The following is a 12,837-nucleotide window of genomic DNA, read 5'->3' on the forward strand; positions in this document are numbered from 1 at the left end:
CTCAGCCACTGCCTCACTCATCTCGTCCATTACAGCCCTGTCCACCTGGGAGGCTGTGCTCAAAGACAGTTCCGCAGTGACTTCAGGTGGAGTCACCTTCTTCCTCTTTCCTGCTTCCTGCACACCCACCCTGCATTGATGTTTATAGCATGAGCATGTGCTTGAAATGATCTCTGTCCTCTGAACTCCATGCAAGTACAAATTTCATCCTGGGTTCCATTTCTTGTGCCATGTGTACTGAGTGAGCGAACATCCCTTAAAGATGGCCCTTCTCCTTGTGCTGGAAGCTTCCAGCACCATAGAAAACATGTCCCCCTCCAGCTTGTGAAGCGCAGATGCTGGCCAGCCCGTGGCAGATCCAGTTAAGAACATCAGTGCCCTTTGTGCGGACTCAGCTGACTTCGGTTTTCAGGGAAGCTGGTTTCTTCGTGTAAATGAAAGCTTTGTCCTCCCCCACACTGGCCCTTCTGCTCTTTGGGCCGGGGGAGCCTGCCGCCATGTCTGAAGGTGTTGTCATTTCAGGTTCGAGAGCTTCAAACTCGCCTGCAGAGCGTGCAGGCCACGGGCCCCTCCAGCCCTGGCCGCCTCACTTCCGCCAACCGCCCCGTTAACCCCAGCACCGGAGAACTGAGCACGAGCAGCAGCAGCAATGACATCCCCATCGCCAAGGTGAGCTCCGGGGACACGGCCGTTATCGGGCAGCCCCAGCCTTTGTGCAGCAGGGCCGCTGTGCCAGCATGCAATCAGCTCAGCGGGCCCTGAGGGGCCTCCCAGGGTCCTGCGTAGGCCTCCCGTGCTGGAGCTGCAGGAAGAGATAACCCACTAATAGTTTTAAGTCTCTCTCGGCTGCAACCTAGATGCCAGCTCTCATTAATCAGCGGGCCAGAGCCTGTCCCAGCTGACAGGTCATTGTGGAGAGTGAGATGTTTTGTCACAAGGTGGGTAGAGAGTTGTTCTTGAGGATCATGGTTCAGCCCAGGAGGGGAACCCTGAGTAATGAACCAATGATCTACCTGCTCCCAGAACCGACAGCCCTGCCAGCAGACAAATAGATGACAATGATGGGCAGGCCTAGCAGCTGTGAGAAGTAGCCCCTCCAATCTCAGCCACAGCCCCCGACCCCCTTCCTATGCTGAGTCCACCCCAGAGAGACTGTTGACACGATTACATATCCTCTTCCTGGTAGCCCCGCCAGTCTCTGCAACAAGGTTGGTTGTCAGCCGTCAAGTTTATGAAGTCTCACCAGTGCTCCTCAGCCAGAAGTGATTTTTGTCCCAAGGGCTATTTGGCTATGTGGACACCTTTTCGATGGTCACACCTGGAGTACTGTGGCTAGAAGCCAAGGTGCTCATAGTGCACAGAACAGTCCCCCACAGCAAAGAATGTCCAACTCAAAATGTCAGTGGTACTAACGCTGAAAAACCATGAGTTAATAAGCAAGTGGCAGAAAAATCAGACACGTGAGTCGTTTTTAAGAACTGATGGCTTAGTTGCCAAGGTTCAAGAGTAGCCCTGTATAAACACAGTCGCAGTAGTTTATATGGGGAATGGCGTGTGTTGTTTTTCGATCATTTGTTTTGTTTTGTTCGTTAAGATCGCCGAGAGGGTGAAGCTCTCCAAGACCAGGTCTGAATCTTCGTCATCTGATCGGCCAGTCCTAGGCTCAGAGATCAGCAGCATCGGGGTGAGTGTTTATGAGTTGCAAAGGGACATGTCACATAGGAGAACTACACAATGGCTCGTCCATGACAGAAGCACTGCCCAGGGGCCCTCCAATAAACCGGGTGATTGTAATAGGAAATCATACTTGATTTCCTTCCAAAGGGTCAGGTTAAAATGCTTAGTGGTTCGCCGGTAGTGAATTACCCCTTCAGCTTTAAAGGGAGCTTTTTGTTTCTCTAGTTGAAACCATTCAGAAAGAAATGATTGAGGTCTTGTTACTGGCAATACAGATCAAAGTCTTGAAATACTTGCTTTATATCACCCTGCTTCCCCAGAGACCAAGTGAGTCAGGAAGCTCTAAGAGAACTTGATTATTCGCACGTCCCTCTTGAAAGGGAAGGTGCTCTCCACTGAGCAGGATCGCTGCCTTTGAAGTACAGCCGATGCTGGGACAGACCGGAACCTTCCAGCTCAGTTCTGGAGTTTTCTTATGTAGAATGCCGAATACCCTGGGGCTGTGAACTGATGTATAGTGAAAAGAGAATAATTTCAGTTCCCTGGGGATGTCTTTGAGGATTTGGGCGTGAGGCTGGAAAATCCAGTTATTTGATCCTTGTTAATGTTGCTCAGTCGCCCAGTCGTGTCCGACTGTTGCAACCCCATGGACTTCAGCAGCCAGGCCTCCCTGTCCCTCACCATCTCCCAAAGTTTGCCCGAGTTCATGTCCATTGCATCAGTGATGCCATCCAGCTATCTCATCCTCTGATGCCCTCTTCTCCTCCTGCCCTCAATCTTTCCCAGTATCAGGGACTTTTCCAATGAGTCGCCTTTTTGCCTCAGATGACCAAAATATTGGAGCTTCAGCATCAGTCCTTCCAACAACTGTTCAGGGTTGATTTTCCTTAAGATTGACTGGTTTGACCCTCAGGGATGGGGAAAAACAGAAACAGAACTTTTAAGGCCCTATTTTAGAATTTTGCACTGGGCAGAAATTGCAGGCACCCAGCTTCCATGCCAAAGCTGAATTATGAAAGTGAAGGAATGGGATGTTCACCTTAGCTACAGGAGACAAGTGTTGAGGGTGGCAGGGGGTTTAGGAAGGAGAAAGGATGTCCAAACTCTATTTAATATACAAAATTTTAGGTCCCAAGGCTCAGGATCTTTCATGCCTGCTGCTGAGGATACAGCTTAGAGGATGCAGTTGCATTTTGACCCTGTTTTGTGTACTGCGTTCACAGTAGTTAACTTTTTATACTAGGATTATATTATACAAACTGAAAAATATCTGGGTAGCTATGTCATTGGGTGCCCAATTCTCAAGGAACATCAGCTTTAAACTGTTTAAAACTGAACGGTTTAAATTGGGAAGCAAGGGCCCGGGGCCCAGCATCCCAGAAGTGGCTTTGTCCAGAGAGGAATTAATGCTCACCTGTTCAGGTGTCCAGCAGCGTGGCAGAGCACCTGGCCCACTCTCTTCAGGACTGCTCCAACATTCAGGAAATCTTCCAGACTCTCTACTCCCATGGATCTGCCATCTCGGAAAGCAAGATTAGAGAGTTTGAGGTGGAAACGGAGCGGCTGAACAGGTAAGGAGGAATCCTGTGTATTCGGTGGTGGTGTTGAGGGGAAACCCCAGTCCCATCCCAAAGATCCGTTGAGGCTGGCTGATGCATTAGGGCTTAAGGTGATGCTGTCGAGCTGGCAGGTGTGAGTTTCCACCACCCTGCTCATCACAGGAGGGCCGGCTCTGTGGGCCCCTGTGACCTGTCATCAAATGCACAGGGCCTCATGCTTAGAAGGATCCCACACTCGCTTTACTGCTCTGCTGTCACTGTTTTAAGTGTTAGTTGCACTGTTTTAAATTCTTTAAATAATTTATGAACCAGGGGCTCTGTCTTCTTTCTGTTTTAACATGCTGCTATATTTGTTTATCTACTTATTTCTGGCTGTGCTGGGTCTTCGTACTACCCTCAGGCTTTCTCTAGTTGCAACCCCTAGTTTCGGTGCCCAAGCCTCTTATTACGGTGGCTTTTCTGGGCTTCAGTAGCCACAGTACACGAGCTCAGGAGTTATGACATGCGGACTTCACTGCCCTGCAGCATGTGGAATCTTCCGAGACCAAGGATCGACCCCATGTCCCCTGCATTGGCGGGCGGGTTCTTACCCACTGTGCCACCAGGGAATTCCCCCTCCCGCTTTTCCTTGTGCACTGGCCCTAACAAACTAAGGAGCAGTCCATATGGAATGACAAGTAGGTCAGGATGGCAAGATGGCTCCCTAGCATGCAGGCCAGAGCTACTGAGACATTCCTGGGGTGGACCAGGCATGCTAGTCTAACCCTCCCTGCTCCATTCAAGGGTTGCCTCATCGTATTTATGCTTTTCACAAATGTGTACATCCTCCCATCCCTATATCCTATCCTACTTAGTTCAGATTTTCTAAGTAGGTCTAACTGTCCTGATTAGAATAATTTAACTGTGTGCCCAGTTTTATGGGTTCTTTCCTGATCTTATGACGGAGGTGATTTGAGTTTGTCCTCCTGCCTCTTTGGCAAAGACTGGCTTGTATGTCATCCCAGCAATGAAATTGGGTTGTTAAAAAAGCAGAAGAGAAGGAGCAGGGCCAAGCTGTGGTGACTGCTGTGACTCAGACCTGGCCCCACAGTGGCTGAATGGTGGCCGAGCATGCGGCGGCTGCCCTCACCCAGCCGTCTTCAGGGGTTACCTACTAAGAACTGGAGAGGCTTGTGAGCCAACCCGTAAGAAACATGGATGCCGTTCCCCGCCAACCATTGCTTCATGCCATTCCCCTTGTGTATGGCAAACCTGAATAAATTGAATTATCCTGTTAGTCCTCCCTGATTTGAAGCTGTTTAATATAGTACTTGAGAACCAAGGAAACGTGGCAATCTAGGTCATTTAAATCTTGAAATTAAATGGTTTCCTTATTAAATCCAAAATAGTTAAGAGTGACAATCTGCTGATTACCTTGCAGCAGTAAACAAGCAGTGCTCTCAGTGTCACAGGCAGGGGAGTGCTTAAAAATTGAATCAGATATGCCCTTTGCAATTTAGTGAAGTCAGATGCCTTCAGGGGCCCTCTGTGTAGGAGGATCTCCTCTCAGCAGATTCTGGGATTTAACAAGCCTGCTCTGTGGTTGAATTGGAGGGCCGGGGCGGCGGGGGGGGTCCTTTCTCTTCAGTTATATGCACCTAAGAGAGACCAAAGAAGGGGGAACTATTTGGTGCCTGTAGCTCACACTGTCATGGAGTGTAACAGCTTTCCAAAGACTCACAGACAACCCTAAATCCTCAACTTGGGAGGGCAGAATAGTCCCATTTTGCAAATTAGAAAGCAAATGTTTTGACCTTGAATGACTTGCCTCAAGTCCAGAGCTATTAAATAGCCCAGCTGGTCAACCCCTGTCTGTCCACCTCTTCTCCATTGTTTTCTGTATTATCACAGCTACTGCTAGAACATGGGAGTGCTTGTAAATTATCTACCAGTATGTTCTGATATCTTTTATTTAACTACCTATCTCAAAGTTGTAGTCCTGTCACACTCTGAAAGTATGACAGCCTTTAACTTGTGTTTGTGTGTGTGGCACAGGCATGGGGTGGGTCATGCCTCTGCCACTACTCAAAATACTACTCAAAAGTATTGTTGCTTTTTGGGCTTCTCAGGTGGCGCTAGTGGTAAAGAACCTGGCTGCCAATGCAGGAGACTTAAGACACGCAGGTTCGATCCCTGGCTCGGGAAGGTCCCCTGGAGGAAGAAATGGCAACCCACTCCAGTATTCTTGCCTGGAAAATCCCATGGACAGAGGAGCCTGGGGGGCTACAGTACACAGAGTTGTACAGAGTCAGACACGACTGAAGCAGCTTAGCACGCAGCATGCAGATATTAAGCACCTACTATATACTGGGCTATTTGGGTGCCAAAGAAAGTAAAACAGACAAGATTTCATGGAGTTATATCCTGTTAAGGAAGTTAAGCAAAAACAGACCAATTAGAACATGAGAAAGCTCCAAGTAAATATGACACTGTGACGAAATAAAAGGTAGCCTTGATTTTAAGTACGAAGACAGGGAAGGCATCTCTGAAGGGGGGAAATAGCAATTGAGATTTTTCAGGCGGGAAAGGAACAGCCATGTGACAAACCAGGAAGAGTCTTAAGGGCCAACTCAGCAACTTCAAGGCTGGGAAGTGGCTGGTATGAAGTCTGAACTCCCCCAATCCCGATGGAACTGAGACAGAATGAGTGAAAGGATGTGCCCCGTGAGACAAGGTGCTGAAGTAGTCAGGGCTGGGCGGGCTATGGAATTTGAGGTAATAGACCAAGTGCCGTTGGAAGTTGTTAAGGTGCTTTATGTAGGGGAAGAACAGATTTGATTTAAATTTTATTTTATTTATTTATTTTTTTAATGTCTTTGTATCACTTTACAAATCTTTTTTTTTTTTTTTTTTAATTTTAAGTTCACTCAGATGTGCAGAATGGCAAGGGGTGGGCAGGGGTGGAAACTGAGCCAGTTCTGCAGTGAACGAGCACAGCCAAGTAGAGGCAGTTTGAAGGGGTCACTGTATGTGTGGTGATAAAAATCCACAGATGTATAAAATAAGAGGCGGTCTCAAGACTCGCAGATATCTTACCTCTGTTGTCGGGTGTATGGTGGTGGCATTTACTGAGATGGGGAAGATGGAGGAGGTTATGGTTAGAGGAAAGTCAAGAATCCCATGTTAAACTTGAAGTGTCTGTGTGAAACCCTGGATATGTGAGACTGGCACTTACAAGAGAGGTATGAGCTAAGAATCTGGGAGCCATGGGAACATAAATGCCTGTGAAAGTCTTGGGATAAAATCACCCTCAGAAGAGAGCATTGATAGAGGAATGGACCTAGGACTGAGTCCTAAGGGAATGTCAACTGCCACAGATTATATAGAGAAGAGGGAGCCAGCAGAGGAGACAGGAGAAATAATGACCTTTCGGCAGGGAGAAAACCAGTAGACACCTGTCGTGACCCAAATGAAGGAGAATGTTTTAAAAGGTAGGAGCCATCGATACAGGGGTGCTGTCTGAGATAGAATTGACCACATGGAGGTTTGGTTTCATCTAATTAGTAGGGACTGAATGTAACTGGAGCAAGTCAAGAAGTAAATGAGAGGGTGGGAAGTCTCTGAAGAGGCCGTCATGTGAACAGAGACAGAAAACTGTATCCTGTAACACCTTACATTGAATCGACCTTGTTGTTGCCAAAGCCACGCAACGGTCTTAGTTATATGTGCTAAGATGCGTGGTCCTAAGATTGATCCTCAAAGCAGATGGCTTCCAAGCTCTTAACATTTTGTGTGTGTGAAACCTTATGTCTCTTTAAGACTTGGTGATCTGAGTACTGCAGATGGCCATGTCCTCTGGGGAATGAATCATTGCATCCACAGCATCAGCGTCCTGGGACAGAAAACAGGGGCTGAAGGCTTTGGCTTTCCTAATCTGCTTTCTGACTTTGCCATAAACTCTTTGGCCTTGAGTTTACAGTTCTGATTTTTATAAAACTTATTCTTATCCACTGATTATCCTGCCAGTAGTAGGCAGTTAGGGGACTGTCCAAGCTGGAAAGAGCTTTGGATACACTCTGCAGTTGCCACTCAGGTACCCCTTAAGTGCAGTTTCTTTTTCACTCATTGATTCATCCTTTGCTCCTGCTCTGTAGTGAGCATTCTGAGTCAAGGATCTGGGGTCAAACTGCCTGGTTCAGAGCCCAAGGATTAACATTTCTGTGCCTCCTCTGAGAAATGGAGATAATACTACTTAATTCAAAGGGCTATTGGGAGAGTTACTGAGCAAGGGCTTAACAAATAGTAGCTCTTATTGTAAGGGTTGCTTTTCATTTGTCCCTGTGGAGGGTGGAGGGTGGTTCATTGGAGCATCTGAGTCTTAACTCTCATGAAGGTTAGGGCTCCTTACCATGGTGTATCTCCCAAGCCTAGCACTTTACCTGGCAAATGGCTCATCCATGACTGGTTGGGAAATAACCAGGGAGCAATTTTTATTTCTAATTCACACAGAATTTAATGATTCTTCAGCTTTGAGTTGCTTACTTTATTACTTCTCATCAGTTGCATTTGCTAAAACATCTAATGAGCTCATATCCTAACGTGCATTTTGGCCAGAATCTAGAGTGGATGACTAAAATCTTGGCAACGCATTATAATCCTAGTGTAAAACTGTGAATGTGATTTTCCTTCCTTTGTAGCCGTATCGAACACCTCAAATCCCAAAATGACCTTCTGACCATAACCCTGGAAGAGTGCAAGAGCAATGCCGAGAGGATGAGCATGCTGGTAGGGAAGTACGAATCCAATGCCACTGCGTTGAGGCTGGCCCTGCAGTACAGGTAGGAAGTTGGGCAGGCGGGCGGGCAGGCGAGGGGCCACTTTCATTGAGAAGGGCATCCATAGCAAGCTTCTGCATGAAAGTAGAAAACCGCGTTTTAGAAAATGTGACTAGAGAACTGGACCAGCAAATGCTAGGGTGTGATAAATATTAAAAATCAGTTAGCAGCCTGGGAGCAATTAAGAAAATAAGGATAATGAGTGTGGTATTAGTAAAACAGGTATGTTTCTGTTAGCAATGTTCAACTGAAATATTATTTCATGTAAGTAATATCACTCCAAGTCTTCCCTTTGGCAGTGGTAAAGAATCCGCCTGCCAATGCAGGAGATGGGGGCTCGATCCCTGGGTTGGAAAGATCCCTTGGAGGAGGAAATGGCAACCCACTCCAGTATTCTTCCTGGGAAATCCCATGCACAGAGGAGCCTGGTGGGCTACAGAATCAGACACGACTTAGTGATTAAAAAACATCACTCAAAACATCAATTTTTGTGTTACAAGTTCACTTCTTGTTCTTCCAGTCTTTTTTTCCCAGACTTTATTTATATTCATATTATATTCTACATTGTGGTAAATCTAATTCATTCTCTTCCTTCCTTTGTTAAACTGTAATATTATTGCTTAAAAGTCTCCATTTATTTTGACTGACTGTATCCCTTCCATCAAGTTTATATGGTATTATTACTCATTTCTCTAAAAGATGTTTAGACTCTTGCAGACTCTTGATACTGAAAATAATTCTATGGTGAATAAATTAATACAAAAACTGTCATTCTTGTATTTTCCTTGAGATAAAATCCCTGGAGCAGGAATTATAGATCAAAGGATATGAATATTTTCATGTCTCTTCAGGCATGCTGCCAGTTTTTTTCCCATTAAAAAAAACCAGTTTAAATGAATGTGATTCATTCATTGATGAGCAAGTAGTACCACTTTTTTTCAGCTTTGGAATTTATCTATTTTTAAATTACTACTTGTTTAATAGCTACAAAACTCAGCTTTATTATTGTTTTCATAGACTTATCAGTGTCACCACTTAGGCATATTTACCAAAGTCCCAGAGTAGTGATTGTATCTTACTCTTGGCATCCTCTCAGAGAATTCAGTATTGTTTTAAGAAACATTGCTTCTTCTTCTTCAAAAAAAAAATATATGTATATCAAACCAAAATACAGGAGACCAAAGCTAGAGAGCAATCCTGTTAGTTTACAGACACACCAAAGCAAACAGATGATCGTCTGTGACTACTCTTGAAACAGGCTCTCCTGCACCCTCAGTCTCCCTTTCATCTGTACAGAAGAAGCAACGTCCCAGCATCTCTAACTTGAAAGATCAACTGCCCTTGAGAAGGGGAGCTGCCAGCACCCACAGGCAGTCATTGGACTCTCTTTCCTGTCTCTTAGTAAAGGAACTTGAAAGTAAAGACAAGAAAAAAAAAAGTCTGTTGACTAAGTGTTGAGTAAAGCCACATTTCCCCTGCTCAGCTTGGAGAAGCTCATCAATTCTTTGCTTGGGGGTGATTCTCACTACTGCAGGCATTTGGCCAGGATGACTCAAGCATGATACACACACTCCATCCAGTGCAGACATGGGTCCCTATGGGGCCACGGGCAGCAGTGGCTTTCCAGAGGTCACTGTTTGATCCTCTGTCTGGTGTACCCGAAGAGAGCGCTCCACACTCCAGCTCTTGTCAGAGATTTTGTGAGTGTTTCATGACGCAGCTTTACAAGCCTCTGGCAAAACTTTCTATGATGATGGAGCTGTTCTCTGTGTTATCCAGTGCAGCAACTGCTAGCCGCACATGGCTGTTTAAACGTATGAAATATGCCCACTGCTGCAGAGAGACTGAATGTTCATTTATTTACCTTAAGTTCTTTTTCATTTAAATATCCACATGTGGCTAGCGGCCACTCTATTGAATAGGCAGGTCTCAGTTAAAACAGTCCCCTTTCTGGGCTGCTATATGAATTCCCTATTATCGTATAACTGTTTATTATGTCAAAGCTTCTGGGGTCAGGAATCTGGGAGTGATTTGTCTAGGAGGTTCTGGCTCTGGGTCTCTTGAGTTTTTGGTCAAGCTCTCAGCCAGAGCTGCGTCAGCTTAATTGGGGCTGGCAGATCTGCTTCGAAAGGCTTCGGGTAGAATCCTCGGTCCTTCACTGGAGATGGGCTGGCGCCTTAGTTCCTAACCACACGGGCTGCTCCATAGGGCTGCTCAAGGGTCTTCCAGACGTGGCAGCTGGCCTCCTCTGCAAAGGATGATTCAAGAGGAAAAGGGAAAGGAGGAAAGAGAGAGAAAGACCAAGATGGAAATCATCCGTTCTTTAATAACCAACCTCGGATGTGATAACCCATCACTTTTGCCTTACTCTCTTAGTCACACAAACCAGCGGGAACAGGCGGAAGGGGATTACAGGAGGTGTGGCGATCCAGGGGGGCGGGGCGCACCCAGAGGCTGGTCGCTGTGAGCGCTTCACCTTTCCCTTCAAGCTGATCATCAAAGGAGCAGCAGACTTGCCTCTCTCATCTTCATTGCTTCCCTTGTATTTTTCTAGATCATAGTCTAAAGTTTTGTTTTGTTTTGTTTTTTTTAAAGCAGGGCAGGGAGGGGGCCTCAAAGCAGAGCGAGCCCCTGACTCTGTCCATGAGTGCCTGTGGGCGTGTCCTTGCCACCTGGGCAGGGAGGCTGAGAGGCAGGGCTCGCACTGCACCGCAGGGGACTCGCAGTTCTCAGCCCTAGCTGATGACGCCATGTGCTTCTCTTTCAGCGAGCAGTGCATCGAAGCCTATGAACTCCTCCTGGCTCTGGCCGAGAGCGAGCAGAGCCTCATCCTGGGGCAGTTCCGGGCGGCCGGTGTGGGGTCGTCCCCTGGTAAGTGTGGCCGGGTTCCTGCAGCCCCTGCTCCTCGTCCCCCCACCTCTTCTGGTCTCCTACCCCCCGTCTCGGCTGTTGGCATTGGCACGCCTCCCAACAACATGAAATTCACTTGTCAAGTGTGTTTTTCATTTTTTCCTCATGACTGAGCGAGTAAATTGTTTATGTTGAATGCAGCAGGAACTGAAGTGGAAACAGCATTACAGACAAGTTAAAACAAACAGGCCGTCTCGGGAAACATACTCTCCCAGGCCGACTCTAGGACCAGATGGGGCAGGAGGCCCAGATTCGCCCTGAAAGGGACCAGCTCTCCCACAGCCTCCCTGCAGTGCTGGTGCCTGAGGGTCCCTGTGCTGCCCACAAGGCCTTTGCCTCATCTGGCACTGCATTTTCTCCAGGTTTGTTCCTTTGGATTCAAAGGAACATGGGTTCCCCCTACCTGCTCTCCAGGTGACATAGAAATGCAGAGGAACATTTCACACCTTGTCATCTTCAGCTTCACCAATGCCAACCCCGGGGGCCTGCTGCCCACCTGCCCTCCCTGCCCGTCCTCCACTGCAGGGGTCATGCATCCCCCAGGGTCGGCATCATTTGTCCCTCCAGACCCACACCGCCCCTGACTACTGTGCCCCAGTGCTGAGTAACTAGAAGGGCTATAACTGAAAAAAACACATGCAGGGCATCCTAGTTACCATCATTTGCCAAAACTTCACCCTTGACTATGACTGTGGGCCTTGACATAACATGGGGACAATAACAGTGGAAACAGTGTTTGGAAGGAAACAGAGGTTCAGTGACAGAGGCCCCCAGTCCTGGGGCCTCCTGGCTCCCTCAGCCTACACTTGACCACAGCAACTTCTCCCGAGAAACCACAGCAAGTGAACAAAAAACTGACCAGATGACTCGAGAGTCAAAGGTGGGCACTCTGCACAGGCTGGCGAGCAGGCCACCCGTCATCCTTTTCCTCCTAGGCTGTGAGCCCATATTAAGGCTGTCCTTCCAGGACACACCTTGCAAAGAAGCTCCCATCAGGGTACCTCCTGAGTGCATCTCCAGTCCTCCTTGCCAGCTCCTCCCTCCCTGCCCAGGCTTTAGCTTTTCTTTTTTTTCTTTTAATAAGACCTGATGGAATCCCAGTTGAGCTATTTCAAACCCTAAAAGATGATGCTGTGAAAGTGCTGCACTCAATATGCCAGCAAATTTGGAAAACTCAGCAGTGGCCACAGGACTGAAAAGGTCAGTTTTCATTCCAATCCCTAAGAAAGGCAATGCCAAAGAATGCTCAAACTACCGCACAATTGCATTCATTTCATATGCTAGTAAAGTAATGCTCAAAATTCTCCAAGCCAGGCTTCAGCAATACGTGAATCGTGAACTTCTAGATGTTCCAGCTGGTTTTAGGAAAGGCAGAGGAACCAGAGATCAAATTGCCAACATCCACTGGATCATCAAAAAAGCAAGAGAGTTCCAGAAAAACATCTACTACTGCTTTATTGACTATGCCAAAGCCTTTGACTGTGTGGATCACAATAAACTGTGGAAAATTCTTCAAGAGATGGGAACCAGACCACCTGACTTGCCTCTTGAGAAATCTGTATGCAGGTCAGGAAGCAACAGTTAAAACTGGACATGGAACAACAGACTGGTTCCAAATAGGAAAAGGAGTATGTCAAGGCTGTATCTTGTCTCCCTGTTTATTTAATTTATATGCAGACTACTTCATGAGAAACACTGGTCTGGATGAAGCACAAGCTGAAATCAAGATTGCCGGGAGAAAGATCAATAACCTGAGATATGCAGATGACACCACCCTTATGGCAGAAAGTGAAGAAGAGCTAAAGAGCCTCTTGATGAAGGTGAAAGAGGAGAGTGAAAAAAGTTGGCTTAAAGCTCAACATTCAGAAAACGAAGAT

At 46.9% G+C, this 12,837-nt stretch overlaps 1 protein-coding gene across 3 annotated transcripts in view; it reads left to right on the forward strand.

Moving 5' to 3' along the window:
- Nucleotides 1–12,837, forward strand: part of MCC (MCC regulator of WNT signaling pathway) — a 533,511-nt gene that overhangs the window by 469,276 nt on the left and 51,398 nt on the right. For all 3 annotated transcript variants that reach the window (XM_010808842.4, XM_059890654.1, NM_001083523.1), the window contains 5 exons: nt 523–669; nt 1,595–1,684; nt 3,100–3,248; nt 7,913–8,053; nt 10,818–10,921. In XM_010808842.4, the coding sequence (XP_010807144.1) occupies nt 523–669; nt 1,595–1,684; nt 3,100–3,248; nt 7,913–8,053; nt 10,818–10,921 (631 nt within the window). The remainder of the gene's footprint in view (nt 1–522; nt 670–1,594; nt 1,685–3,099; nt 3,249–7,912; nt 8,054–10,817; nt 10,922–12,837) is intronic.

This window comes from Bos taurus, chromosome 10 (assembly GCF_002263795.3).
Source record: "Bos taurus isolate L1 Dominette 01449 registration number 42190680 breed Hereford chromosome 10, ARS-UCD2.0, whole genome shotgun sequence".
NCBI lineage: Eukaryota > Metazoa > Chordata > Mammalia > Artiodactyla > Bovidae > Bos > Bos taurus.